Source organism: Suillus clintonianus, assembly GCF_016758775.1.
Source record: "Suillus clintonianus strain FC179 chromosome Unknown DEU56scaffold_29, whole genome shotgun sequence".
In the NCBI taxonomy this organism is placed as follows: Eukaryota; Fungi; Basidiomycota; class Agaricomycetes; order Boletales; family Suillaceae; genus Suillus; species Suillus clintonianus.
The window spans coordinates 113,253-141,193 of record NW_024539253.1 but is presented as its reverse complement, the minus strand read 5'-3'; the positions used below and the strand labels follow the sequence as shown (position 1 = coordinate 141,193).

Below are 27,941 nucleotides of genomic sequence, written 5' to 3'. Positions count from 1 at the left end.
GTCTGGGTCGGTTTTGGAACTCTGTGTCCCATCACTTCTCAATACCAGAATAACCCACGCACACCAGTACAAGTACTGTGTATGGGTGAAAGTACTTGCGACGTAATTCTTCACCCGCGAATAAGTTTGAACTTTGAAGTGATGGAGTTCTGTGCCTGAGCTAAACGTGCGAATTTGTTCGAGGCAGAGTAAAGTTTCGTGTTGGCCGACGACCACAACGTACTTGTTCCCCCAGTCTTCGATAAGACCAACAACGAGCTCGCCTGTCTTGGTGTTCCAAATTTAGGTCGTTTGACATCCGCCTCATGCTATTCTGTCGCCTGAGACCACACACATTGCTGCTCCATCTTGACTGGGCCCACCTCGATGTCTCTGCTTTCTGTTTTTCGGACGAGGATTGTTCCATCATCGGACCTGCTTGCAATATTGTCTCCACTAGGAGACCACGACAGTGACCGCACGTTCCAACTATAACCCGCCCACATGCCTTCGATCATCTATCCGTCGGTCTTCCATCGTTGAACGCTTCCGTCTTCCCTCCCGCCCACAGTTTTCTTTCCGTCCAGTGAAAGCGCTATTGCCCATATCCTTCCGCCCTCGCCTGTCCATGGTTCTCCATCAAGAAATCCCATGCCGCAGTTCCACTTGCACATCGTGCCATCCAACGAACCACTCACGATGTGAACCTCATTATACGATCATGGCCTGTCCATGTGCTCTGAATCGAGAGCGACAACGCTCGAAATACTGGAGGACGTTGTTTCAAGCACAGAATCTTCTTCTCCTCAGGCTTTGTGCTCTCGAGCTTCGAGCACGTCACGGACAATTATCTTACTCGCACACTCGCACTTTTGCATTTGCATTCTCGCAATCCTCGTTCCAACTCGGAAAATGGCCATGGTGCGCGCCGTTGGTAAACCAAAGTCATATTCGTACCTCTTGTTTCCAGCATGTAGTAAAGCCTAAAATCGGTTGTGTTGGTGAGCAACAAAGTTTTTCTCCTTTCACCCTCGTCTCATTCTGGTCACCAATTTCTTTTTGACTGGCATTCCATCCTTCCCGGCCGGACGTCCTTTATGTTCTCCAAGTGTCTTCTGCACTCCCCTGTTCCATCCTCACCAATCTACCCTTATATCTTCCCAACCTCTCCTTCACACTACATCTACACTTGTTCATCCGGCTGAGCTACACAGGCTTTCATTTTTTTTCATGTGGGATGCTCCAAGCATAATCAACGACGCCTCTGATCCGGCTCGGCAGTGCGGCATGTTCGAGTATAATATCGCTGAACCTCGTTCCAACTATAATCATCCATTTAGTCCAGCCGCTTTCTAATGAATGACGAGTGCATCTTCCGTCTGCCATCCTGTTTCTCTTTCTGCTGAACCTCACTCTAACTTCGGCATTCCGACTACTGTCGCTCTTTCTATCGAGTTGCGGACGCACGAACTTCTATGTCCCGCCTATCTCTCTATCTTCTTATTTATAGTCCGACTCTTGTCATTCTTCCTGTGCAACCGTCATCACTCTTTCTGGTACCTTCCACGACCTTTCAGATCAGCTTTTGTTCTGTTTCGTTTCCTCCCTTGTTACTATCACGGCATTTCGACATCTCGTCTTCCGAGCTTCGACGCCTCCCTACACCCTCTTGCGTGATACCCCTGACGTATGAAGCACCTCCATACGACCGAGCAATGCAGCTTGGTCGCAGTTCATTCTTGGATTTCGACTTCTTCTCCCCAATCTTTGGCCCCAATATATGGCCCCCAATACATGGCCGCCCCAGATTCTCTCGGCGCTCTATACCCATTTATTCCTAAGGTGTGTATACCCATTTATTCCTTCATCACACCTTAGGCCTCTCAGCATCCCCTCTGATTGTCATCCTTCTGTTAGCTTGGAGTGGAGTTGACGAGTGATGGCTTGTCGTAAATCTTCACATATAAGACACGTTTGTAACCCCTGCTACTATTTGCGTATGAAAAACACACATGGTTTCTAAGCGCGGGAGATTGAGCTACCCAGGAGGTTAGCAGGGCGGAGAGAAGTTGACGACCCGAGAGCTCCCCACCAAAGTCGCCGCCATCCAAACCTCGAGTGCAACCAAAGCAGCTACGCCCATGAAGCAGCCTATATTCCACAAGGGACATATTCCATGCCTTGCCTATTCGTCCCCTTCGACGAAGAGGAGAATGCACGTTCTCAACATGCGAAGAAGTTTCATACGATGGAACATTCGTGGTCTCTCCTTGCATCCCCAGATGCTCATGCATGACAGCACCTTTCCCCATTGGCAGCCTCGCAAATTACAACCTCTCGTTCTAGTGTGCACAAGGATCTGATTAAGAAACACCAGTCAGGGCTGGATCCGAATGAAATCAACAGCGTCGCCGCCTCGCTAACTCAGCCTGAGACTTGGGTCTGCGAACGTAAACGCGAAAGATATGGTAATGGCCTAGGGTTGGCCTAGGTCTGACTCAACATCTTGTCCTGTCTCTTTCAAACATTCTTCGGAACAAATAAATTGAATACATATTACGCGAAATATCTGCCAAGGCCCATCTTTCCTTGAAATCCACTCTGTACTACCAAATAAATAAGTACCACGACGAAACTTGAAAATCAAGGAAAACAAGCCAAATTCTCCTGCTCCCTGCATAGCACCAGATTACCGTCAACTCCATTGAGCATCTCCCGTGCTATATGCCACTGCCTGTCGATATTTGCACGCGCTCCTGGAAAGCGATTGAGGTCATGCCGGTTGCTGCATCAGAGTCAGCCACGAGCCGAGCGTGATATTCTCGAACGCTAATGATGAGGCGTGGTCCTAGCACAAAGGATTGTATGACTGTCGAAATCTGAACAAGACCGGCATAAATCTGACTTTCGAGGGAAAATAGGTCCTATAGAAATGATGAACCGCGGTCACATGCAGAGGTCAGTGAAAGATTGACATACCATCGTCGGAGACAAATAAACTGCGAGGCTGAAGCAAGACACGGCAACATAACTAGCATGTTCAATCATTCAGTGGGAAAGGGAACAATATTCACAATATGAACTCACCTCGCAAAGTAAAGCACGTGGGATTTTATCAACACCGTGAAACAGTCGCCGATAATCCCTCCTGCCGAATGTTGTCGCAGTTCACGGAAGTGTTTTACAGCAATCCAGACTGCGAGACACAGCGCGAGGGCCTCCCAGACAGTGCCGAATATCCAAGTGATGGAAGCCAGAAGTGGGGAATTGTCCGCAAAGCCAATCGTGCACGCATAGGTGCCAGAGAGAATGAATTCCTCTTGTATTCAATGAGCGCCATGCACGTTTTTCATTCACAATTAAGTGTACCCCCTGAAGCATCCCTCGTTGTCATTGCCATGACCACTCCGTCGAAAATGTTGACAGCCAAGGACACGACGATGAGAAATACCAGGATCCTTGTGGATCGTTGATACATGGCATGTAACCGAGTGATCATGATGACTGCAACATGTTTCGGTCAATTCAATATCATAGGTCTTGTAACTGCACAACTCACCACACAGCATTGGAAATGCCACAACATTCGTCCAATCCCACAAGAGGTACAGAATGCGGCCTGAGAAATCCGGTTAGTGATGGGCCTTGGGTGGATCACACACTACAAACAGACTCACATCTGTAGCAGTCATGATAGCAAACGAAGAAGCTGGTCAAGAATGACACTCACCCCTACAGGGCATCACGGTTAATTGAGTGAGAATAGCAGACATCGGTGCAGAAGACTCACTGCATCTGTCAACAAGATCGTCGGAACACTGCCTGTATGCCACTGGTCAGAAGAAACAAACAAGGTGAATGCGAGAAGACAAACCCAGTATGTCCAGGCTGAGTGTGAGAGATAGCAGATTAGCACGACACCAATTGTCAAGCCTTCTGAACATACATGACAAAGAAAATTCCAAGATAGCGCACCTAGGATATTGTCAAGTCAGCAGAAATTCACAACACGCAAGCTACGTACACTCAGAAAGAGAACGGTCATCAGAGACCAGCGTTGTCTCTGTCGCAAATCAATATTGTTCTTCCGACGTGGAATCGTGCTCACCCAGACCAGTTCGACCTACAAACAAATCTTAGCGAGATGGCTGCCCCGGTCATAGTATCAACATACCTCTTGTCCGAACGTGAGGGCTGGAATACTTGTGAGAAATCAGCAATTCTCTAATGTTATTATGCTCACCCCAATCATACACCACTCCAACACCAGCGGCAACTGGAAAACCACGATCAAGGTCAGATCGAGACATGAGCGCCGAACTCTGACTGCTCTTCACGAACCCATAAAATAGCTGCCAATACGCCAAGAGTTGATGAGTGGCCAATAACTAGGGTCATCTGAGACTAGTGTCATACTGTTAGAGGATGGATGTGAGGGAGCGGGAAAGTTGGTAGACATACAATATTGTGATATTTGTGGTAGATATACTATCATCCAGCGCTTATATGGCCGAAATGATATCCGTTCCAATAGATGTGATGTCACGTTCGAATTGATGCAGCTAGCTAGGCTCGTGACCAGCCTGGCGTATACTACCACGGATGCTCGAGTGGCGTAGAAAATGCACGTAGGCAGAATGGTTACGAGTCTAGTAGCTAGCGGGCCTTGAATAAAATTCCGGTGATGCGAAATTTGTGATCGGCATGTCAAGATGCACAATATTGGCTCATTGCGTCGGCATGATGCCAGACCAGCCGTTAGAAATAGTAGGGGAGATCCACCTACCCAGGCTAGCAATACCTCCTACTCGCGTTATTCGTAGGGTAGGGACGTGGATTGGATTGGAACAACGCCGCCTGTGCTTAATCAGATTTACATAAAGATGTTTGCACGGGCCCGGGAACGTTGAACACTTGAACACAGCAAAAGACGAAAGAACGTTTCCGACTAGACTCGTAACCATTCTGCCCACGTGCGTTTTTGAGATGTGTGAATTTTGCTGGCTACGGCACTCGAGCATCCGTGGTAGTATACGCCAGGCTGGTGGTGGTGGGCGCAAAGGAAATTTTTCATCAGGATCCAGTTTACTTCTCGTATTTTGCTACGAAACATCATAATTTCGCGCACCATGGCAATGGTCAAGACCTCAAGGAGGCGATCCCACTTAACGAAGAACCGTTAACAGCTTTGCACCCCCATATCAGGCCAGGCCAATGAATTGAACCTGGCGTTAGTGATCTCCGCTCGCTTTCAGAACCGAGGCAATAACCAAGACCAAGTGCAGTGATTCTTTGTACATTGCTATACAGCTGGTGATTGAAGCGCATTTTTCTCGCCATTCATAGGTTCGTGGAGAGAAAGTGGGGATGACGATGTTGTTGACGTCTCACTATCATTGCACGTGAGGGTGCATCGGGCAGCAACAAAGCCACGCTAGTATTATCTGCCGCTCATATGATGCTTCTGCGATATATTGTGAACCGAGCATCGGGGCAGCCCTCCTTAGCTTCATCAATGAATGCAATTAAATAATTGACAGAGAAAGACGAGAGCAAGAACAAATATGTGTAGTTATAACATTAGATTCTCGGACATGCATGATTAGGCACGTTCACCTATGCTTTCACTTCATCATCAGGCTGGGCCTGAACTAAACCAGCCTCCATCGCCATAGAACGGAAGATGGAACTCTTGTTCTCCAGCAACTTCTGTGGAGAATCGAATTCTGCGATCTAAATTGGCCAATCAATACATCATGAATGAACGACATTCGAGTATTCTTACCCTTCCAGCATCCAAAACTAGAACCCTGTCAGACTCCATGATCGTGTTCAAGCGGTGCCTATATGTTGACCATATTAGCATTACTAGTCGTCGACGATGGACATGTGACATACGCAATGGTTAGAATGGTCACATCGCGGAAGATTGGACCCCGGATAATTTCTTGAATTGCTCTGTCGGTATCTAGATCAACTGCAGATGTTGCTACAGAATCATGCACATTAGCCTTGCAGAAGAACAGGACTTCGCTCATACAAACCTTCATCGAGAACGAGCACTTTAGTCTAGGGAGTGTCGGCCGTCAAACCTCACAATCAATCAAAACGAACGCGCGTACCTTGCGCAAGAGCGCCCTCGCGAAACACAAAAGCTGCCTCTGGCCTGCTGAAAGCGATGATCCGGCCTCCTGTACTGGAGCATCTAGTCCCCCAGGGAGTGATTCTATATATGCCTTCAGATGGGCCTGTAGAAGCGTTGTCAGTAAGCATCAGGAGCATACGCATATTTCAAAACGGACATGTTCCAGAGCAGTCCAAATGTCAACGTCCTGGTGCTCGCCAACAGGGTCGATGTTCTCTCGCAATGTGCCCTCGAACAAGTCTGGATTTTGAGGAACAATGGATATCGCGGTACGCACTAATGATAGCTCGATCAAAGGCTGCCTACACGGATATCGTTAGGAAGACGCACAGTCATGCAGGCCAAGTTTGCTTATGTCTACTTTATCAATGAAGATAGTTCCAGATGCAGGCTCGATGATCCGGAAGAGGGCGAGAAGAAGCTGCAAGAAGCGTCGTCACAGTCCAAAAACCGACAGCAAATGTCTTACGGATGATTTTCCTGCCCCAGTCCGGCCACATATTCCTATTTTCTCTTTGGGTTTCTGGAGCATTTGCGGTCAGCGTGCATTTGTGAGAAAACTGGCGCATATGACTGACTATGGTCATAGAAATATCCTTCAGGACCAGATCAAGCTCAGGCCTATACCGTGCCGAGTACTCCCTAAACCAGACAAGTTCAATACAAGTTCGTGCATATAGCGTCACGAACTCACCGGAATTCAACTTCCCCAGCAGTGGGCCACCTAGAGGCAGGCTTGTTCTCAGGGAGCTCATAAGGGGCTTCCGGCTCAAGGTCTTTCGCATAGTGGACGATACGCTCGACGCTAACCACGTTCTGTTCTACTTCACTCGCAGAGCGGACGAACCAGTTCTGTGGCCGCTTAGTGAGCAATGCCTCGAGACGGAAGTACAGCCACCTACCAGTGAACCTGTCGTACTCAAAGCATACGACAGAACCAGACCAACCAATCCCGCATCAACGTCACTGGTCGCAACGGCAGCGACAGTCAAAACAGCCGTGACGAAGATAATGATTGCTCCAACAAACTCCAGTCTGACTGCAAGCCAGCGGTTGACGGAAGTACTGGGGAGGTAGCACAACTGGTTGCGATCAATACGGCGCGCGTTGCTGGCAATGAAAACAGATTGCTGGTCGAAGGCCCGAATGGTGGAAATTCCGGCCAGGGATTCCGAGAACCACGCAAAGATGGGTGAGCGGGACACCGCATCCAGACGCTTGAGTTCACGCGACGTCGAGAGATAGTACCTATCAATAGTGTCAGGATGATTCTGGAAGAAGAAGAAATCCATTCGTACGCGGTAACCTTGGAGTAGAACCACACCAGTGGAACGACGGCGATCAAGAAGGGCGGAAAGCTGAAGCCGATGACCAATACGATAGAAGCGTAGACCGCGCTCGTGCGTACCATATTTTGGATCACTCGCGAGGACTTGATCGACGATATGTGTCGCGAGAAAACAAGTTCAAAATGCTGCAACAAGAGATGGTTCGTACTTAAAGAAATCATTGGATAGTTCAATGTAACGCACCGTCCCGTTGGCGTTGTCTCAAAAAAGCTCAGGGGCGCACGCATAACCGAATGCAACATCTGAAAATCAATAAAAACACGTCATCAATACTTCGAACGCAACACTCACTGAATCATTCCAGCACCGAAGAAAGAGCGAATGTCTTTCCCTGTCGCTGCAACGGTTTTTGAGGGCTTAGCGGGTGCCATGGTCGTCTGTGCTATAGCAGGGTGCGCGTGGTATACCGGAGCGCGGAAGCACGTCGAGTCACAAATGACACGCTCTGTCACGTGTTCGCTGTGACACACTTGAGTCGGTAGATTTGAGCCCTTAAGGCCTTGTCATTAAGTATCATAGTACTACTATGATTAATTCCCGTCCTTGCACGGTGTCATATGCCTTGCACACGCAATTCCACTCATTTTCGACTGGCCAGCTACCCCGATTTGCAAACCTCGTCCAAATTGCTAGCATGTGCTATGTATCCCCATTCTGAATCACCACGAATTGACTTTCTTCAAGGCGTCCGCACCACCAGCTGGCTTCACCGTGACAGTGCAGGCTCATGATGCTGAATGGTAGAGAAGCAACCAATCTGCATATGTAGACCAGGACGTCGTTGAATGGAACGAGTACATACTTTTGTACGCTGTCCTTCTCTTATGCTATCGCAGGTTGCAGGACAAGAAGGATGTCGGTAAATCCATAAAGAACTACGAATGCGCCACTAATCTCTGCCCTGTCGCCCCGTGGCACTGTTCAATCTAGCTTCTGCAAAGTTTGGTAGTCGCCAGGCTAATGAAACGTACCTCAACCTCAACAACCCTGGCTTTGTTTTTTTAACACACCCTTGATTTACGTCCCACCGATCCATCACCCAGCCCCATCTTGCCATTGCTCTGCTATCTCATTCCGCGAACAGAGTGTTCACTTCAGAAGGTTGCACTGGCTTTCTATCTGGGATCTACCCACCAAAGATTCCTCCATCCGAGTGCAGTCACGCCCACGGGCCATCAAGGATCGCTCCTCGCATCCCAGATGCTCATGCCCGATAGCCCCTTTCCCTATTGGCAGCCCATCGCAAATTACAACTATAAGCTCTGTACACAAGGATCTAACTAAGAAACGCGAGTCAGGGCTTCCGAATGAAATGTGTCTCTGTCTTGCTTAACTCTGCCTGGAGACTTGAGTGTGAAAGTGTAAATGCAAAAGATGTGGTCAGGGCCCAGGTTTGGCATAAGGCGACTGACGAAAACTGATTGCAGAATGCACCATACTAATTTCATCATGCAGCCCGCAGTTAATGTATCGATGTTTTGAATTGGCGGCGGGGAGTTTTATAGTCTGCGAGGTGCTCGCCTACGTTATCATCGCATGAATGGGTACGATTTTCGAGTCTATGTCTTGATCTGTTATGATGTTGTTAGCTTTTTGTAGGGTAGGAGCGTGATCTGAATGAGAACGCAAATAAATGAACAAGCCAAATGGCATAACTCGCCTCTCTCAAATCCGGAGCGTCAATTATGGTCTGCGGAACAAATAACTTGGATAAATATCACGACGAAATATTTGCAAAGACTATGTCTAGATCTCCTTGAAATCCGCGCTGCATCACCAAATAAATAAGTACCACGACGACGCTTGAAAATCAAGAAAACAAGCCAAATTCTCCTGCTCCCTGCATAGCACCAGAACACCGCCAACTCCATTGAGCATCTCCCGTACTACACGCCACTGCCTGTCGATATTTGCACGCGCTCCTGGAAAGCGATTGAGGTCATGCCGGTTGCTGCATCAGAGTCAGCCACGAGCCGAGCGTGATATTCTCGAACGCTTAGGATGAGGCGTGGTCCTAGCACAAAGGACTGTATGACTGTCAAAATCTGAGTAATACCAAACAAAACCAGAGCTTGGAGGGAATTTGGGTCCTATAGAAACGATGAACCGCGCGGTCGCATGCAGGAGGTCAGTGAAAGATTGACATACCGCTGAGATCGTTGGATAAAAATCAATATTGAGGTTGAAGCAAGACACGGCAACGTAACTAGCGCGTTCAATCATTCAACGGAAAAGGAAACCATATCCACAATATGAGCTCACCTCGCAAAGTAAAGCACATGGGATTTTATCAACACCGTGAAACAGTCGCCGATAATCCCTCCTGCCGAATGTTGTCGCAGTTCACGGAAGTGTTTTACAGCAATCCAGACTGCGAGACACAGCGCGAGAACCTCCCAGACAGTGCCGAGTATCCAAATAATGGAAGCCAAGAGTGGAGAATAGTTCGCAAAGCCAATCGTGCACGCATAGGTGCCAGAGAGAATGAGTTCCTCTGGTTTTCATCAATGAGCGCCATGCACAGTTTTCATTCACAATTAAGTGTACCTCCTGAATCATGCCTCGTTATCATTACAGCGGCCGCTACGTCGAAAAAGTTGACAGCCAAGGACACGACGACGAGAAATATCAGGATCCTTGTGGATCGTTGATACATGGCATGTAACCGAGTGGTCATGATGACTGCAACATGTTTCGGTCAATTCAGTATCATAGGTCCTGTAGCTGCACAACTCACCACACAGCATTGGAAATGCCACAACATTCGTCCAATTCGCCGTGAGGTACAGAATCCGGCCTGAGAAATCCGGTTAGAGATGGGCCTTGGGTGGATCACACCACAAAGAGACTCGCATCTGTAGCAGTTATGATAGTAAACGAAGAAGCTGGTCAAGGATGACACTCACCCCTACAGGGTGTCGCGATTAATTGAATGGGAATAGCAGGCATCTGTGCAGAAGACTCACTGCATCTGTCAACAAAATCGTCGGAACACTGCCTGTATGCCACTGGTCAGAAGATACAAACACGGTGAATGCGAGAAGACATACGCACTATGTTGATGCTGATTGTGAGAGATAGATTAGCACGACCGTCACCAATTGTCAAGGCTTCTGAACATACAATGCAAAAAAAAATCCAAGATATCGGACCTAGGATATTGTCAAGTCAGCACAAATTCACAACAGGCAAGGTACGTACACTCAGATAGAGAACGGTCATCAGGGACCAACGTTGCCTCTGTCGCAAATCAATATTGTTCTTCTGACGTGGAACTGTGCTCACCCAGACCAGTTCAACCTAAAAACAAATCTTAGCGAGATGGCTGCTCCGGTCATAGCATCAACATACCTCTTGTCCGAACGTAAGGGCTGGAATACTTGTGAGAAATCAGCAATTCTCTAATGTTATGATGCTCACCCCAATCATATACCACTCCAACAGCAGCGGCAACTGGAAAACCACAGTAAAGGTCAGATCGAGACATCAGCGCTGAACTCTGACTGCTCTTCACGAACCTATAAAATAGGTGCTAATACGCCAAGCGTTGATAAGTGGCCAATAACTAGGGTCGTCTGAGACTAGTGTCATACTGTTAGAGGATGGATGTAAGGGAGTGGGGAACTTGGTGAAAATACAATGATGATATTCGTGTTAGATATACCACCACCATCCAGTGCTTGCATGACCAAAATGAGATCGAGGGATGATATTCGTTCCTGTCATGATGGATATGATATCATGTTCGAAGTGATGTAGCGGGACTTGAATAAAATACTGGTGATACGAAAGTGATCGGGTACTGAAGGTTCGATGCCAGCGATCACCGCACCCCGCACCAACGGGAAAATCGTTTAGTGTTGGTGTGGCAGTGTCTTCCCTTCTATCGAAGTCGTTCACTACAGGTACCAGTAGATCTCTTATATCGTTGATTTTCATTCTAATAGCCAGTGTTGCCAGCCTGTACTTAATCAGCGAATAAATAATGATTTAAAGATGTGGGGCTCGACGTACGTAGAACAAGTTAGTCATGACACATCTGCACGGGCAGAACTTGAACACCGCAAAAAATGAAAGAACATCTAGAACTGTTCGTGATTTTTTCACCTTGCATCTGACGCCATTCTAACATGCTGGTCATGATGGACATAGTATTTTCAAATTTGCATCGCGGAGTTGGTGGGGTGGTAACAGGTATCAGTTTTCACAGCCAGAGACATCATGGTTGAAATTCCGCGATTCACATCTGGTGAAGATACAACACCATCTCTAGCTCAAGATAGCAACATGGGGGAAAAGAAGAGTGGGAAGTACCGTTAATGACCGTGGAGCAGGGCCAGCGGCCTCAGCCAAGAGCAAGGAAACCAGCTAGTGTGATGATGATGCTAAGCTACGAACATGCAGGAACCTGGTCTACGTGCTGACTAAGCCCTGGAAAGGGCCGTGGAGACCCCGAATGGACAGTCCCTGCCCTTGGGACCCCTACTCCAACCGCATCAAGCCTGACTTGTTGTTCTTGGACCTAGCTGCCAGCGCACACCTTCAACGTTGAATACAATGAAGCCCGATACGAAACGTACCACACTAAATCCATCATGTAGTCGATGCTAATTGGAGGGACAAAGTCGACTTCCTCATCCGCTGTTCGTAGAGTTGCCTGGCATGGAATACCGTCAATATCTCACGTGAGCCAGTTACTACCAGGACCACATAGTACACCAACACCCCCAGAACACCCGCTAAAGATCAAGATTCGAGAACGCAGAGCCTCCAGATCGTGCAGCAAAGCTTTGCCTGAATTAGAGCATCCAGAGGCTGTAGATAGAGAGGTGATTTGTAGCAGTGAGGTGATGCGATTGGTGGATATCACTACTACCTGTCGGATATAACAGGATCAAACCAGGACGATAAGTTGGCTGGAGTTGTGGGATTGGTTGATGGTAAAGCATTAAAGAACCTACTTGTCTTTAGCCTCCGATTTGGTCTTTGACGATTTCATCGTCACGATCGATGTGGATCGTCATAGGAATGTTTCTGTGCTCAAACGTGGATAGCTTGATCAGAAAGATTTCACCACTCCAAGGCCTGTGCGCAGTAGGACATTCAAATGTTGATCTATTTGGAGTGTTTAGAATACGTTTCGAGGGATACAGCATAGTATTTGAACAAGCTATATGCCGTTGATAACGCAAAAAAGCGGGATTCGCATTCAGCTGGGGCAATCTCCTCGAACGAAGTCGGAGATAACTTCATCGAGTAGGTACTGAGATCGATAGTTCCGCCTCCGGCATCAACAACAATGACTCTCTGGCGGTGATATTGATCTTCCTGCTCGTCCGAGTAATCTGACACATCTATAAGGTTTTTAGAGAATATATCCGACGCAATCATGCTGCTAAAACAGAAATGAAGACTTACTTCGCCATCAGTCAAGAGGCGCACGTGAGATTGCTCCTCCTCAGATGAGATGAGACCAGCGATCTCGACAGCGCGTCTAACCTGTTACCTGTTGTTGTTATTGACCTTCCCAACTGTTCGGATGCGTGAGCACGAACTCGATAGGGTTCTCGACCGATCTCCAGAAATTCGAATGTAATTCCTGGATGTAAGTCCGAGCGCATTGGAAGAGGTAGCGACACTTTGCGTCCCCGCATTTCCAATTAGCCTGGGTCCACGGCCTGTTCGAGAGGAGAGAAGATAGACCGTTGAAGGTCCACGAGTCCTTAGAAAGAGATCTAGAGGGCTCAATTAGAATCTGGGACCGAGAGAGGCAAAATGGTTACTCTTGGAGAACACAGACAAAGTGCTGGTGCCTTTAGAATTCAAATGTCGAATATCTGGCTAAGACTTGCGTACCAACAGTTGGAATGGAGTGTCAAGAAGATGCCGACAAAAACAACATACATAGCCTAACCAAGCAAGAGAGTAAGCGTAAATCGTGTATCCAAAGATCAGTCACTACCGAGGCAAAGATATTGCATATAGATGGAAATACGGAACAGGAAGAGTTACATCATGGGGCAGCGGGTTGAGAAGCAGAGACAGCGGGACGAGTTCAGTGTAGGATACACCAAAGCGCGAGGCAAAAATTGCCTCAACAACCATAGTCTTCTTCTTGAGTAGGTTGCTGTGTCTGCGACGCAGGTTGAGCTACTGTTGAGGATAAGGCTTTGAATGTTTATCATCAATGGTACCTAATGGTACTCTTCGCATGACGAAAGAGGCTTACCTGAAAAAAGTCGCTGTATGGATCTTCTCCCCCCTCCAAATCTTCCGTGATGTATCTTCCATCCCGAGAGAACGATATTACACGAAAGGGTGTTGCAATCCTCCTGGCTTATTAAATGGCTGTCTGGGACCCTGGGTCGGTTTTGGATGGCTGGAGCTTCCGGGGGCCTTTCTCAGTTCTGTGTTGGTTCTGTGCCTGAGTTACTGCCCATATCCTTCCGCCCTCGCCTGTCCATGGTTCTCCATCAAGAAATCCCATGTCGCAGTTCCACTTGCACATCGTGCCGTCCAACGAACAACTCACGATGTGAACCTCATTATACGATCATGGCCTGTCCGTGTGCTCAGAATCGGAAGCTACCACGCTCGAAATACTGGAGGATGTTGGTTCAAGCACAGAACCTTCTTCTCCTCACGCTTTGTGCTCTGAAGCTTCGAGCACACCATCTGAGTCACGGACGATTCTCTTACTCGCACACTCGCACCTTTGCATTTGCATTCTCGCAATCCTCGTACTAATTCAAACAATGCCGATGTTGCGCGTCGTTGGTCAACCAGAGTCATATTCACACCTCTTTCTTCCAGAATGTAGTAAAGCCTAACATCGGTTGTGTTGGTGAGCAAAAAAGCTTTTTCTCCTTTCACCCTCGTCTCATTCTGGTCACCGATTTCTTATTGACTGGCCTTCCCTCCTTCCCGGATGGACGTCCTTTCTGTTCTCCAAGTATCTCCTGCACTCCCCTGTTCCGTCTTCACCATTCTGCTCTCATCTTCCCAACCTCTCCTTCACAATACATCCACACTTGTTCATCTAGCTGAGCTGCACATGCATTCATTTTTCCTTCACATGTGACACTCCAAAGATAACCAACGACGCCTCTGATCCAGCTCGGCGGTGCGGCATAATATCGCTGAACCTCATTCCGACTATTGCCATTCATTTAGTTCAACCACCACCGCTCTTTCTACCGGATGACGGGTGCATCTTCCATCTGCCATCCTGTTTATCTTTGAATTTCACTCCAACCCTCGGCATTCCGACAACTGTTGCTCTTTCTACCAGGTTGCGGACGCACCTTCATTGTCCCACCTATCTCTCCTTATTTGTAGTCCGAACGTCATCACTCTTTCCTGATACCTTCCACGATCTTTTAGATCACCTTTCGTTTCGTTTTTTCCCCCTCTGTTCTTATCACGGCATTTCAACATCTCGTCTTCCAAGCTTCGACACCTCCCCACACGTTCCTATAGTATACCCCTGACATATGGAGCACATCCATACTATCGAGCAACGTAGCTTGGTCGCAGTTCATTGTTGGATTTCGACTTTGTCTCCACAATCCTTGGCCCCGACACATGGTCGCCCTGGAAGAACACGCGCCCCAGATTGTCTCGGCGCCCTATACCTATCTCCCCATCCTTTCGTCCTTTCATCACCCCTTAGTCCCTCTCAGTGCCCCCTCTGATTATCATCCTTCTGTTGTTGACGAGTCATGGCTTGTCGTAAATCTCCACATATAAGACACGTCTGTAACCCATGCTACTGTTTGCGTGGTGATCTTCTGAGGTGAAGTCGACGTCTTCTCAAGGCACCGGGCTCAGGAATCCAAAAAATTGTTTCAAAATACAACTTGCTATGCCTGTATCCCCGATATCAATGAGAGGGAAGGTTCCTCCTACAGTCGCGTGCCAAAGAAGACTTATCAATGGCGAAGCAGAAAGCTTTAAGTCCTAGTAGCATCGGCTTGCCTATCAGCTTCCTTCCTGCAAGCACGATCCATGACAAGCTCGAGTTCATAGTCATTCCTGCAGTCAGTGGCGGAGAAGCGGAAATTCAAGTCGTGCGGCAATCACTGTAGGAGGTCAATGTTAATGGGAAGACCATTTAACTAACCAGAGAACACTTGCTTGCGCAGAACTCGCACACTGCCTTGGGCCTGGTGTGGAAGTACATGGAAATAAACCGTCGCGTATCAGATCAGGTCGATACTCCATGCAATTACAGTGCATGATCAGCACGTGCAATATCGTTGCATAGCGTCTCGAGCGGACACTAGCAGTCTCGAAGACAATCAAGAAAGTTAGTAAATCGCGGAACTCACCTTTCCCCAGGACCTTTCTGAGTCTTTCTCCTCTTGTCCAGAATGAGTCTTTTGTCACTGATTCGTTGGCGTTTTAAACCGGGGTGGGCTTACTCGCACTAATAATCTCGCCTCCCCAAGTTGAGCTTCTTGGAGAGGAAGGAGACTCGTAACGACGCCACACCCGGACACGGCGGGCACTGAGGGGCGAACGGGATGGAACATTAGCAACACCTGCAAGCACAACCCAGCCAGGAGATTGAGCTACCCAGTGGGCGTCCTCGGTTTCAAAAGTAGGGCCCACGTTCCACGCCCGGAGCCATCCACTAGGTCCCAACCGTGGGCGACAGCGACCACCGGTGCCCTGAGGATGACGCGATGTCAGGAGAAGGCCAAAGACAAAAGTAGAACATACCCTCTCATCTTGCGCCCGAACTTACAGAGCCACGAGAGTATCGAGTTGATGTAGGCTGGGGTGCCTAAGCCATGGTACATGTCAGTGCAACCGACCAGGGAGATGCTGAGGAGGTCAGCAGGGCGGAGAGAAGTTGACGACCCGAGAGCTCCCCACCAAAGTCGCCGCCATCCAAACCTCGAGTGCAACCAAAGCAGCTCCGACCATTAAGCAGCCTATATACCACCAGGGACACATTCCATGCCTTCCCTATTCGTCCCCTTTGATGAAGAGGAGAATGCACGTTCTCAACGTGCGAAGAAGATCCATACGATGGAACATTCGTGGTCCCTCCTTGCATCCCCAGATGCTCATACATGACAGCCCCTTTCCCCAAATATTGGCAGCCTCGCAAATTACAACTTCTCATTCTAGTGTGCACAAGGATCTGACTAAGAAACGCCAGTCAGGGCTGTATCCGAATGAAATCGACAACGTCGCCGCCTCGCTAACTCAGCCTGGGGACTTGAGTCTGTGAACGTAAATGCGAAAGATATGATAATGGCCTAGGGTTGGCCTAGGTCTGACTCAACACCTTGTCCTGTCTCTTTCAAACATTCTTCGGAACAAATAAATTGAATACATATTACACGAAATATGTGCCAAGGCCCATCTTTCCTTGAAATTCACTTTGCACCACGAAATAAATAAGTACCACGACGACACTTGAAAATCCAGAATAAAAAGTCAAATTCTCCTGCTCCCTGCATAGCACCAGATTACCGCTAACTTCATCGAGCATCTCCCGTGCTACACGCCACTGCCTGTCGATATTTGCACGCGCTCCAGGAAAGCGATTGAGGTCATGCCGGTTGCTGCATCAGAGTCAGCCACGAGCCGAGCGTGATATTCTCGAAGGCTTAGGATGAGGCGCGGTCCTAGCACATAGCACTGTATGACTTGCAAAATCTGGGCAACACCAATAACAATCTGAGTTTCGAGGGAAAATGGGTTCTATAGAAATGATGAACCGCGGCCGAATGCAGAGGTCAGCGAAATATTGAACATACCGCTAAGATCGTCGGAGACAAATTAATTACGAGGCCGAAGCAAGACACGGCAGCAAAGCTAGCACATGCAATCATTCAGCGGAAAAGGGAAGCATATTCACAATATGAGCTCACCTCGCAAAGTAAAACACGTGAGATTTTATCAACTCCGTGAAACAGTCGCCAATTATCCCTCCTGCTGAATGTTGTCGCAGTTCACGAAAGTGCTTTACAGCAATCCAGACTGCGAGACACATCGCGAGGACCTCCCAGACAGCGCTGAGTATCCAAGAAATGGAATTCACAAGTGAGAAATTGTCTGCATAGTCAATTGTGCACGCATAGGTGCCAGAGAGAATGAGTTCCTCTTGTATTCATCAGTGAGCGTTATGCACGTTTTTCATTTACAATTAAGTGTACCCCCTGAATCATGCCTTGTTACTATTGCATTGGCCACTACGTCGAAAATGTTGATAGGCAAGGACACGACGACGAGAAATATCAGGATCCTTGTGGATCGTTGATACATGGCATGTAACCGAGTGATCAAGATGACTGCAACATGTTTCAGTCAAGTCAATATCATAGGTCTTGTTACTGTACAACTCACCACACAGCATTGGAAATACCACAACATCCGTCCAACCATATATGAGGTACACTATCCGGCCTGAGAAATCTGGTGAGTGATGGGCCTTTGGTGGATCACACACTACAAACAGACTCACATCTGTAGCAGTTATGATAGTAAACGAAGAAGCTGGTCAAGAATGACACTCACCCCTACATGGTGCCGTGGTTAATTGAATGGGAATAGCAGGCATCTGTGCAGAAGACTCACTGCATCTGTCAACAAAATAGTCGGAACACTGCCTGTATGCCACTGGTGAGAAAAAACAAACACTGTGAATGCGAGAAGACATACCCAGTATGTTTATGCTGATTGTGAGAGATAGCAGATTAGCACGACACCAATTGTCAAACCTTCTGAACATACACAATATAAAAAAAGCCAAGATAGCGCACCTAGGATATTGTCAAGTCAGCAGAAATTCACAACAGGCAAGCTACGTACACTCAGATAGAGAACGGTCATCAGGGACCAACGTTGTCTCTGTCGCAAATCAATATTGTTCTTCTGACGTGGAACCGTGCTCACCCAGACCAGTTCGACCTACAAACAAATCTTAGCGAGATGGCTGCTCTGGTCATGGCATCAACATACCTCTTGTCCGAACGTAAGGGCTGGAATACTTGTGAGAAATCAGCAATTCTCTAATGTTATGATGCTCACCCCAATCATATACCACTCCAACACCAACGGCAACTGGAAAACCACAATCAAGGTCAGATCGAGACATGAGCGCCGAAATATGACTGCTCCTCACGAACCTACAAAATAGCTGGAAATACGCCAAGCGTTGATGAGTGGCCAATAACTAGGGTCGTCTGAGACTAGGGTCATACTGTTAGAGGATGGATGTGAGGGAGCGGGGAACTTGGTGGACATACAACGATGATATTTGTGCTAGATATACCACCACCATCCAGTGCTTGCATGACTGAAATGAGATAGAGGGATACTAATATCCGTTCCACTCAATAGATATGATGTCATGTTCGAAGTGATGTAGCGGGCCTTTAATAAAATGCCGGTGATGCGAAAGTGATCGTACAGGTTCTAGTACGTACTAATAGATCTCCTTGCATAAGATCAATCATGATGCCAGATAACACACTTACCATACAGCTGTCAACGCACACCCTCAACGTTCAACAATTAAATGAAAACGGCAAAAGCCACCATAACTTCACTATGCAGTTGATGCGAATGCAGGAGTCGAGCTCTACTCGCGTTATTCGTAGGGTAGAGACATGGATTGGATTGGAACAACGCCTGTGCTTAATTAGACAAACTGATTGATGTGGGGAAGCGTACAAAAATCAAATTGGTTTGCACGGGCAGAACAAAGTCTCGAACACAGCAAAAGATGAAAGAACGTAACTTTAACTGTTCGTGATTCCTCATGAACAAGATAACATACAGCTGCCAACGCACAACCTCAACGCTTAATCAAATGAAAACTGCAAAACATGCCACCATAACTTCACTATGCAGTTGATGCGAATGCAGGAGTCGAGCTCTACTCGCGTTATTCGTAGGGTAGAGACGTGGATTGGATTGCAAAAACGCCTGTGCTTAATCAGACAAACTGATTGATGTGGGGCAGCGTACATAGTTTGCACGGGCGGAACTTCCACTTGAACACAGCAAAAGATGAAAGAACGTACAGGATTCGATGAAGCGGTCTAGGCCTGTAGTTGTCATGTCTACAATATCTCGGACTCATAAATTCCCTGATGAATGTGTTGAACAATCTTGCGACTGTGCTCGCCACCCGCTTTGATCAGTGGCAGAACCCCTCAATTACCACAAAAATCATCTAAGAACAGATTTTTTCGGTGTTCAAACATTGCAGACTATTGCAGACCTGAAAATGTAAGTTAATTCAAAGTAGCACTATGCTTCGAACGAGGGCGAAGTTCTTACACATGACTATCCCCTTTCTACTTGCTGTGATCAATCAACGGTTGTGGTTCATGAGTTCGGATTCCAATTTGAAACGGCCAGTGCACCAGTGCACGTGGTAGCTGGCGCACGGACTCGATAGTATCGCTCCATTCTGATATGACCTACTACGTCTCAAATGATTCCGCTTGGTGGCCGTTCAACGTTCATCAGTAATGCTCGTTTTTAGAGGTTCGTGGAGAGCAAGCGGAGATGACGATGTTGTTGACGTCTCACTATCATTGCACGTGAGGGTGCATCGGGCAGCAACAAAGCCACGCTAGTATTATCTGCCGCTCATATGATGCTTCTGCGATATATTGTGAACCGAGCATCGGGGCAGCCCTCCTTAGCTTCATCAATGAATGCAATTAAATAATTGACAGAGAAAGACGAGAGCAAGAACAAATATGTGTAGTTATAACATTAGATTCTCGGACATGCATGATTAGGCACGTTCACCTATGCTTTCACTTCATCATCAGGCTGGGCCTGAACTAAACCAGCCTCCATCGCCATAGAACGGAAGATGGAACTCTTGTTCTCCAGCAACTTCTGTGGAGAATCGAATTCTGCGATCTAAATTGGCCAATCAATACATCATGAATGAACGACATTCGAGTATTCTTACCCTTCCAGCATCCAAAACTAGAACCCTGTCAGACTCCATGATCGTGTTCAAGCGGTGCCTATATGTTGACCATATTAGCATTACTAGTCGTCGACGATGGACATGTGACATACGCAATGGTTAGAATGGTCACATCGCGGAAGATTGGACCCCGGATAATTTCTTGAATTGCTCTGTCGGTATCTAGATCAACTGCAGATGTTGCTACAGAATCATGCACATTAGCCTTGCAGAAGAACAGGACTTCGCTCATACAAACCTTCATCGAGAACGAGCACTTTAGTCTAGGGAGTGTCGGCCGTCAAACCTCACAATCAATCAAAACGAACGCGCGTACCTTGCGCAAGAGCGCCCTCGCGAAACACAAAAGCTGCCTCTGACCTGCTGAAAGCGAGGAGAACCAGTTCTGTGGTCGCTTAGTGAGCAATACCTCGAGACGGAAGTACAGCCACCTACCAGTGAACCTGTCGTACTCAAAGCATACGACAGAACCAGACCGACCAATCCCGCATCAACATCACTGGTCGCAACGGCAGCGACAGTCAAAACATCTGTGACGAAAATAATGATTGCTCCAACAAACTCCAGTCTGACTGCAAGCCAGCGGTTGACGGAAGTACTGGGGAGGTAGCACAACTGGTTGCGATCAATACGGCGCGCGTTGCTGGCAATGAAAACAGATTGCTGGTCGAAGGCCCGAATGGTGGAAATTCCGGCCAGGGATTCCGAGAACCACGCAAAGATGGGTGAGCGGGACACCGCATCTAGACGCTTGAGTTCACGCGACGTCGAGAGATAGTACCTATCAATAGTGTCAGGATGATTCTAGAAGAAGAAGAAAGCCATTCGTACGCGGTAACCTTGGAGTAAAACCACACCAGCGGAACGACAGCGATCAAGAAGGGCGGGAAGCTGAACCCGATGACCAATACGATAGAAGCGCAGACCGCGCTCGTGCGTACCATATTTTGGATCACTCGCGCCAGGATTTGATCGACAACATATGTGTCGCGAGAAAACAAGTTCAAAATACTGCAACACGAGATGGTTCATACTTCAAGAAATCATTGGATAGTTCAATGTAACGCACCGTCCCGTTGGCGTTGTCTCGAAAAAGCTCAGAGGCGCACGCATAACCGAATGCAACATCTGAAAATCAATAAAAACATGTCATCAATACTTTGAACGCAACACTCACCGAATGATTCCAGCACCACCGAAGAAAGAGCGAAGGTCTTTCCCTGTCGCTGCAACGGTGTTTGAGAGCTTAGCGGGTGCCATGGTCGTCCGTGCTATAGCAGGGTGCGCACTGCGCGTGGTATTGTCGTGTTCACACCGGAGCGCGGAAGCACGTCGGGTCACAATGACACGCTCTGTCACGTGTTCGCTGTGACACACTTGAGTCGGTAAATTTGAGCCCTTAGCATTAAGTACTAGTAGTAGTACGGTACTACTATGGTTAATTCCCGTCCTTGCACAGTGTCATGTGCCTTGCACACGCAATTCCACTCATTTCCGACTGGCCAGCTACCCCGACTTGCAAACCTCGTCCAAATTGCTAGCATGTGCTATGTATCCCCATTCACCACGAATTGACTTTCTTCTAGGCGTCCGCACCACCAGCTGGCTTCACCGTGACAGTGCAGGCTCATGATGCTGAATGGTAGATAAGCAACCAATCTGCATATGTAGACCAGGATGTCGTTGGGTGGAACGAGTACATACTTTTGTACGCTGTCCTTCTCTTATGCTATCGCAGGTTGCAGGACAAGAAGGATGTCGGTACATCCATGAAGAACTACGAATGCGCCACTAATCTCTGCCCTGTCGCCCCGTGGCACTGTTCAATCTAGCTTCTGCGAAGTTTGGTAGTCGCCAGGCTAATGAAACGTACCTCAGCCTCAACAACCCTGGCTTTGTTTTTTTAACACACCCTTGATTTACGTACCACTGACCCATCACCCAGCCCCATCTTGCCATTGCTCTGCTATCTCATTCCGCGAACAGAGTGTTCACTTCACAAGGTTGCACTAGCTTTCTATCTGCGATCTACCCACCAAAGATTCCTCCATCCGAGTGCAGTCACGCCCACGGGCCATCAAGGATCGCTCCTCGCGTCCCAGATGCTCATGCCCGATAGCCCTTTTCCCTATTGGCAGCCCATCGCAAATCACAACTATTAGCTCTGTGCACAAGGATCTGACTAAGAAACACAAGTCAGGGCTTCCGAATGAAATGCATCTCCGTCTCGCTTAACTCTGCCTGGAGACTTGTGTCTGAAAGCGTAAATGCAAAAGATGTGGAAAGGGCCCAGGGTTGGCCTAAGGCGACTGACGAAAACTGATTGCAGAATGCACCATACTAATTTCATAATGCAGCCCGCAGTTAACGTATCGATGTTTTGAATGGGCAGCGGGGAGTTGTATAGTCTGCGAGATGCTCACCTACGTTATCATCACATGAATGGGTACAATTTTCGAGTCGATGTCTTGATCTGTTATGACGTTGTTAGCTTTTTGTAGGGTAGGAGCGTGATCTGAATGAGAACGCAAATAAATGAACAAGCCAAATGGCATAACTCGCCTCTCTCGAATCCGGAGTGTCAATTATGGTCTGCGGAACAAACAACTTGGATAAATATTACGACGAAATATTTGCAAAGACTATATCTAGATCTCCTTGAAATCCGCGCTGCAGCACCAAATAAATAAGTACCACGACGAAGCTTGAAAATCAAGAAAACAAGCCAGATTCTCCTGCTCCCTGCATAGCACCAGATTACCGTCAACTTCATCGAGCATCTCCCGTGCTACACGCCACTGCCTGTCGATATATGCACGCGCTCCTGGAAAGCGATTGAGGTCATGCCGGTTGCTGCATCAGAGTCAGTCACGAGCCGAGCGTGATATTCTCGAACGCTTAGGATGAGGCGTGGTCCTAGCACAAAGGACTGTATGACTTGCAAAATCTGAAGAAGACCAGGGAAAATCTGAGCTTCCAGGGAAACTGGGTCCTATAGAAATCATCAACCGCGGTCGCATGCAGAGGTCAGTGAAAGATTGACATACAGCTAAGATCGTCGGAGAAAAAATAACTGCGAGGCTGAAGCAAGACACGATAACATAACTAGTAGCACGTTCAATCATTCAGCGGAAAAGGGAACCACATTCACAAAATGAGCTCACCTCGCAAAGTAAAGCACGTGGGATTTTATCAACACCGTGAAACAGTCCCCGATAATCCCTCCTGCTGAATGTTGTCGCAGTTCACGGAAGTGTTTAACAGAAACCCAGACTGCAAGACACAGTGTGAGGACCTCCCAGACAGTGCCGAATATCCAAGTGATGGAACCCAGAAGTGGGGTATTGTCCCCATTGCCAACCGTGCATGCATAGGTGCCAGAGAGAATGAGTTCCTCTGGTATTCATCAATGAGCACCATGCACAGTTTTGATTCACAATTAAGTGTACCTCCTGAAGCATACCTCGTTACCATTACAGCGACTGCTACGTCGAAAATATTGACAGCCAAGGACACGACGACGAGGAATATCAGGATCCTTCTGGATCGTTGATACATGGCATGTAACCGAGTGATCATGATGACTGCAACATGTTTCGGTCAAGTCAATATCATAGGTCTCGTAACTGCACAACTCACCGCACAGCATTGGAAATGCCACAACATTTGTCCAATCCCACAAGAGGTACAGTATTCGGCCTGAGAAATCCGGTTAGTGATGGGCCTTGGGTGGATCATACACTACAAACAGACTCACATCTGTAGCAGTCATGATAGTAAACGAAGAAGCTGGTCAAGAATAACACTCACCCCTAGTACAGGGTGGTGTCGCGGTTAATTGAATAGGAATAGCAGGCATCAGTGCATAAGACTCACTGCATCTGTCAACACAATCGTCTGAACACTGACTGTATGCCACTGGTCAGAAAAAACAAACACGGTGAATGCAAGAAGACATACGCAGGATGTTCAGGCTGAGTATGCGAGTTGGCTGATTAGCACGACACCAGTTGTCAAGCCTTCTGAACATACATGACAAACAACAATCCAAGATAGCGCACCTAGGATATTGTCAAGTCAGCACAAATTCATAACAGACAAGCTACGTACACTCAGATAGAGGACGGTCATAAGGGACCAGCGTTGTCTCTGTCACAAATCAACATTGTTCTTCTGACGTGTAACTGTGCTCACCCAGACCAGTTCAACCTACAAACAAATATCAGCGATATGGCTGCCCCGGTCATAGCATCAACATACCTCTTTTCCAATCGTAAGGACTGGAAATACTTGTGAGAAATCAGCAATTTTCTAAGGTTATCATGCTCACCCCAATCATACGCTACTACAACACCAGCGGCAACTGGAAAACCACAATCAAGGTCAGATCGAGACATGAGCGCCGAAATCTGACTGCTCTTCACGAACCTACAAAATAACTGCCAATACGCCAAGCGTTGATGAGTGGCCAATAACTAGGGTCGTTTGAGACTAGGGTCATACTGAGGATGGATGTGAGGGAGAAGGGAACTTGGTGGACATATGACGATGATATTCGTGCTAGATATACCACCACCATCCAGTGCTTAGATGACCAAAAAGAGATCGAGGAATGATTCGCGATATTCGTTCCTGTCAATAGATATGATGTCACATTCGAAGTGATGTAGCGGGACTTGAATAAAATACCGGTGATGCGAACTGAAGGGTCGATGCCAGCGATCACCGCACCCCACGCCAATGGCAAAATCGTTTAGTGTTGGTGCGGCAGTGTCTGTCCTTCTATCGAAGTCGATCACTACAGGTACCAGTAGATCTTTTATATCGTTGATTTTCATTCTAATAGCCAGTGTTACCAGCCTGTACTTAATCAGCGTAAAAATAATGATTGAAAAATGTTACAGTACGTAGAAAAAAATGTGCATAACACATTTGCACGGGCAGAACTTGAACACCGCAAAAGATGAAAGAACATCTAGAACTGTTCGTGATTTTGTCACCTTGCTTCTGATGCCATTCTCACATGCTGGTCATCATGCATGATGGGCGCAGTATTTTCGAATTTGCATCGTGGAGTTGGTGCGGTGGTGAGAGGCATCAGTTTTCACAGCCAGAGACATGTGCATCATGGTTGAAATTCCGCGATTGATATCTGGTGAAGATACAACACCATCTCTAGCTCAAGATAGCAACATGGGGGAAAAGAAGAGCGAGAAGCACCGTTAATGACCGCATCAAGCCTGACTTGTTGTTCTTCGGTCTGGCTGCCGGCGCACACCTTCAACATTGAATACAATGAAACCCGATACGAAACGTACCACACTAAATCCATCATGTAGTCGATGCTGATTGGAGTGATGAAGTCGACTTCTTCATCCGCTGTTCGTAGGGTTGCCTGGTGTGGAATACCGTCAATATCTCACATGAGCCGGTTACTACTGGGATTACATAGTACACCAACCCCCCCAGAACACCCACTAAAGATCAAGATTCGAGAATGCAGAGCCTCCAGATCATGCAGAAATGTTGTCTGAATTTGAGAATGCAGAGGCTGTAGACGGAGTGGTGATTGGTGGATATCTGATCCCATCCTCGAGAATTCGATTCGCCGATGTACGATTTTCATGCCTTGACGGAATTTGATGAAATTCTCGAGGATTGTAAGAGTGGGATTTTCCTGATGTTCGCATTCAGCTGTGGCAATCTCCTCGAACGAAGTCGGAGATAAGTTCATTGAGTAGGCGAGATCGATAGTTCCGCCTCCAGCATCAACAACGATGACTCCCTGGTTGTCAGATTTATATCCATCCTCGTCCGAGTAATCTGACGCATCTATAAGGTTTTTAGAGAATATATCCGATGCAATCATGCTGGTAAAACAGAAATGAAGACTTACTTCGCCAGCAGTCAAAAGCTGCACGTGATATTGCTCCTCAGATGAGATGAGACCAGCGATCTCGACAGCGCGTCTAACCTGTTACCTGTTGTTGTTATTGACCTTCCCAACCGTTCGGATGCGTGAGCACGAACTCGATAGAGTTCTCGACCGATCTCCAGAAATTCGAATGTGATTCCTGGATGTAACTCCGGGCGCATTGGAAGAGGTAGCGGCACTTCACGTCACCCGCATTGGAAATTAGCCTGGGTCCGCGGCCTGTTCGAGAGGAGAGAAGATAGACCGTTGAAGGTCCACGAGTCCTGGACTGCTGGAGACAGAGATCTAGAGGGCTCAATTAGAATCTGGGACCGAGAGAGGCGAGATGGTGACTACTATACTCTTGGAGGACACAGACAATGTGCTGGTACCTTCGGAATTCGAATGTCGAACACCTCCTAAGACTTGCTTACCAACAGTTAGAATGGAGTGTCAAGGAGATGCCGACAAAAACAACATACATAGCCTAACCAAGCAAGAGAGTAAGCGTAAATCGCGTATCCAAAGATCAGTCACTACCGAAGCAAATATATTGCATATAGATGGAAATACGGAACAGGAAGAGTTACATCACGGGGCAGCAGGCTGAGAAGCAGAGACAGCGAGACGAGTTCAGCGCGGGATACACCAAAGCGCGAGGCAAAAATTGCCTCAACAACCATAGTCTTCTTCTTGAGTAGGTTGTTGTGTCGCTGTCTGTGCCTCAGGCTGATGGTGAGGGGTCGAATGTGGCTGCGACGCAGGTTGAGCTACTGTTGAGGGCGACTGACCAGTCTGAGCTTTCGAGGTGGCCTTCACAGGGGGAGGCGCTACGTAGACTCTCTGAAGATTAGGTGATGTATAATTACATCATAAGGAGGGACACCTAATACACTGCTTACCTTTTTTTCTTCCGGAAGAGACGGTGTTTGGGGTGTTGTTGCATCGCAATGGACCCCCTTGCAGTAGGACGATATCGAGAGGGGATGAGGAAGTTCCAAAGGCGATGAGCGGAGTAAGGCTGAGGACGCTTGGAACGAGGAGAGGGACCAGACAGTGCCGAAGCATGATAAGGCTTTGAATGTTTATCATCAATGGTACCCTTCGCATGACGAAACGAGGCCTACCTGAAAAAAGTTGCTATATAGGTCTTCTCCCCCCTCTGAATCTTCTGTGAGAGGATTTGTAGCGTCAACCTGTGATAGCTCTGTGAGAAAAGGATGGAAGGCAGTCGAATGCGAGAGTATGACGTCAAGGCAAGACGGCGGCGGCGACGTGATGTTGCTGTCGTATCCGCTATATGTGATGTATTTTCCATCCCGAGAGAACGATACACGAAAGGGTGTTGCAGTCCTCCTGGCTTATTAAATGGCTGTCTGGGTCGGTTACGGGGCTCTGTGTCCCATCACTTCTCAATACCAGATCCAATAGCCCACGCACGCCAGTACACTATGTTTGGGTGAAAGTGCGACGGAATTCACCAAGTTTGAACTTTGAAGCGATGGAGTTCTGTGCCTGAGGTTACTGTCGAAAACAACGTGCGAATTTGTTCGAGGCAGAGTAAAGTTTCGTGTTGGCCGA

At 47.6% G+C, this 27,941-nt stretch overlaps 9 protein-coding genes across 9 annotated transcripts; 2 read left to right on the top strand and 7 right to left on the bottom strand.

The window, feature by feature from the left end:
* Positions 1–383: 383 nt before the first annotated feature.
* On the top strand, positions 384–1,444 carry DEU56DRAFT_300378 (uncharacterized protein). Its single transcript, XM_041345548.1, has 2 exons — positions 384–980; positions 1,031–1,444. The coding sequence occupies exons 1-2, from the start codon at positions 608–610 to the stop codon at positions 1,333–1,335; spliced, it is 678 nt and encodes a 225-aa protein (XP_041209216.1). The 5' UTR covers positions 384–607; the 3' UTR covers positions 1,336–1,444.
* On the top strand, positions 1,211–1,856 carry DEU56DRAFT_300267 (uncharacterized protein). The gene has a single exon (XM_041345547.1). The coding sequence runs from the start codon at positions 1,455–1,457 to the stop codon at positions 1,818–1,820; it is 366 nt and encodes a 121-aa protein (XP_041209215.1). The 5' UTR covers positions 1,211–1,454; the 3' UTR covers positions 1,821–1,856.
* Positions 1,857–2,699: 843 nt separating this feature from the next.
* DEU56DRAFT_911946 (uncharacterized protein) lies at positions 2,700–4,289 on the bottom strand (the record flags this gene model as incomplete). Its single annotated transcript, XM_041357340.1, has 13 exons — positions 2,700–2,903; positions 2,959–3,010; positions 3,067–3,298; positions 3,349–3,483; positions 3,539–3,598; positions 3,653–3,688; positions 3,751–3,801; positions 3,854–3,867; positions 3,926–3,954; positions 4,004–4,042; positions 4,088–4,102; positions 4,154–4,173; positions 4,223–4,289. 13 exons carry the CDS (start codon positions 4,287–4,289, stop codon positions 2,700–2,702), a joined length of 954 nt encoding a protein of 317 aa, XP_041209214.1.
* Positions 4,290–5,439: 1,150 nt separating this feature from the next.
* Positions 5,440–7,535, bottom strand: DEU56DRAFT_942357 (multidrug resistance-associated protein 14; the record flags this gene model as incomplete). The annotated part of the gene is made up of 13 exons (XM_041358945.1): positions 5,440–5,486; positions 5,596–5,712; positions 5,765–5,822; positions 5,878–5,968; positions 6,024–6,048; positions 6,102–6,227; positions 6,282–6,400; positions 6,455–6,545; positions 6,594–6,647; positions 6,703–6,766; positions 6,819–6,976; positions 7,027–7,372; positions 7,423–7,535. The coding sequence occupies 12 exons, from the start codon at positions 7,533–7,535 to the stop codon at positions 5,596–5,598; spliced, it is 1,362 nt and encodes a 453-aa protein (XP_041209213.1). The 3' UTR covers positions 5,440–5,486.
* Positions 7,536–12,588: 5,053 nt separating this feature from the next.
* On the bottom strand, positions 12,589–12,975 carry DEU56DRAFT_735574 (uncharacterized protein; the record flags this gene model as incomplete). Its single annotated transcript, XM_041348461.1, has 2 exons — positions 12,589–12,778; positions 12,824–12,975. Coding segments are annotated over 2 exons (342 nt in total), but the record flags the coding sequence as incomplete, so codon positions are not given.
* A 3,778-nt stretch (positions 12,976–16,753) lies between these two features.
* Positions 16,754–18,735, bottom strand: DEU56DRAFT_942325 (uncharacterized protein; the record flags this gene model as incomplete). Its single annotated transcript, XM_041358944.1, has 14 exons — positions 16,754–17,190; positions 17,247–17,304; positions 17,361–17,544; positions 17,634–17,780; positions 17,836–17,895; positions 17,954–17,955; positions 18,007–18,008; positions 18,067–18,128; positions 18,151–18,164; positions 18,223–18,251; positions 18,301–18,399; positions 18,451–18,470; positions 18,520–18,552; positions 18,618–18,735. The coding sequence occupies 14 exons, from the start codon at positions 18,733–18,735 to the stop codon at positions 16,987–16,989; spliced, it is 1,032 nt and encodes a 343-aa protein (XP_041209211.1). The 3' UTR covers positions 16,754–16,986.
* Positions 18,736–20,256: 1,521 nt separating this feature from the next.
* On the bottom strand, positions 20,257–21,706 carry DEU56DRAFT_755449 (ABC transporter type 1, transmembrane domain-containing protein; the record flags this gene model as incomplete). Its single annotated transcript, XM_041349911.1, has 9 exons — positions 20,257–20,373; positions 20,426–20,483; positions 20,539–20,629; positions 20,685–20,709; positions 20,763–20,877; positions 20,910–21,227; positions 21,278–21,457; positions 21,516–21,542; positions 21,624–21,706. 9 exons carry the CDS (start codon positions 21,704–21,706, stop codon positions 20,257–20,259), a joined length of 1,014 nt encoding a protein of 337 aa, XP_041209210.1.
* A 4,462-nt stretch (positions 21,707–26,168) lies between these two features.
* On the bottom strand, positions 26,169–26,423 carry DEU56DRAFT_716900 (uncharacterized protein; the record flags this gene model as incomplete). The annotated part of the gene is made up of 2 exons (XM_041347602.1): positions 26,169–26,269; positions 26,327–26,423. Coding segments are annotated over 2 exons (198 nt in total), but the record flags the coding sequence as incomplete, so codon positions are not given.
* DEU56DRAFT_799448 (uncharacterized protein) lies at positions 26,415–27,282 on the bottom strand. The gene is made up of 2 exons (XM_041353035.1): positions 26,943–27,282; positions 26,415–26,659 (listed from the first exon to the last, which is right to left on the bottom strand). The coding sequence occupies exons 1-2, from the start codon at positions 27,041–27,043 to the stop codon at positions 26,437–26,439; spliced, it is 324 nt and encodes a 107-aa protein (XP_041209208.1). The 5' UTR covers positions 27,044–27,282; the 3' UTR covers positions 26,415–26,436.
* Positions 27,283–27,941: the final 659 nt, after the last annotated feature.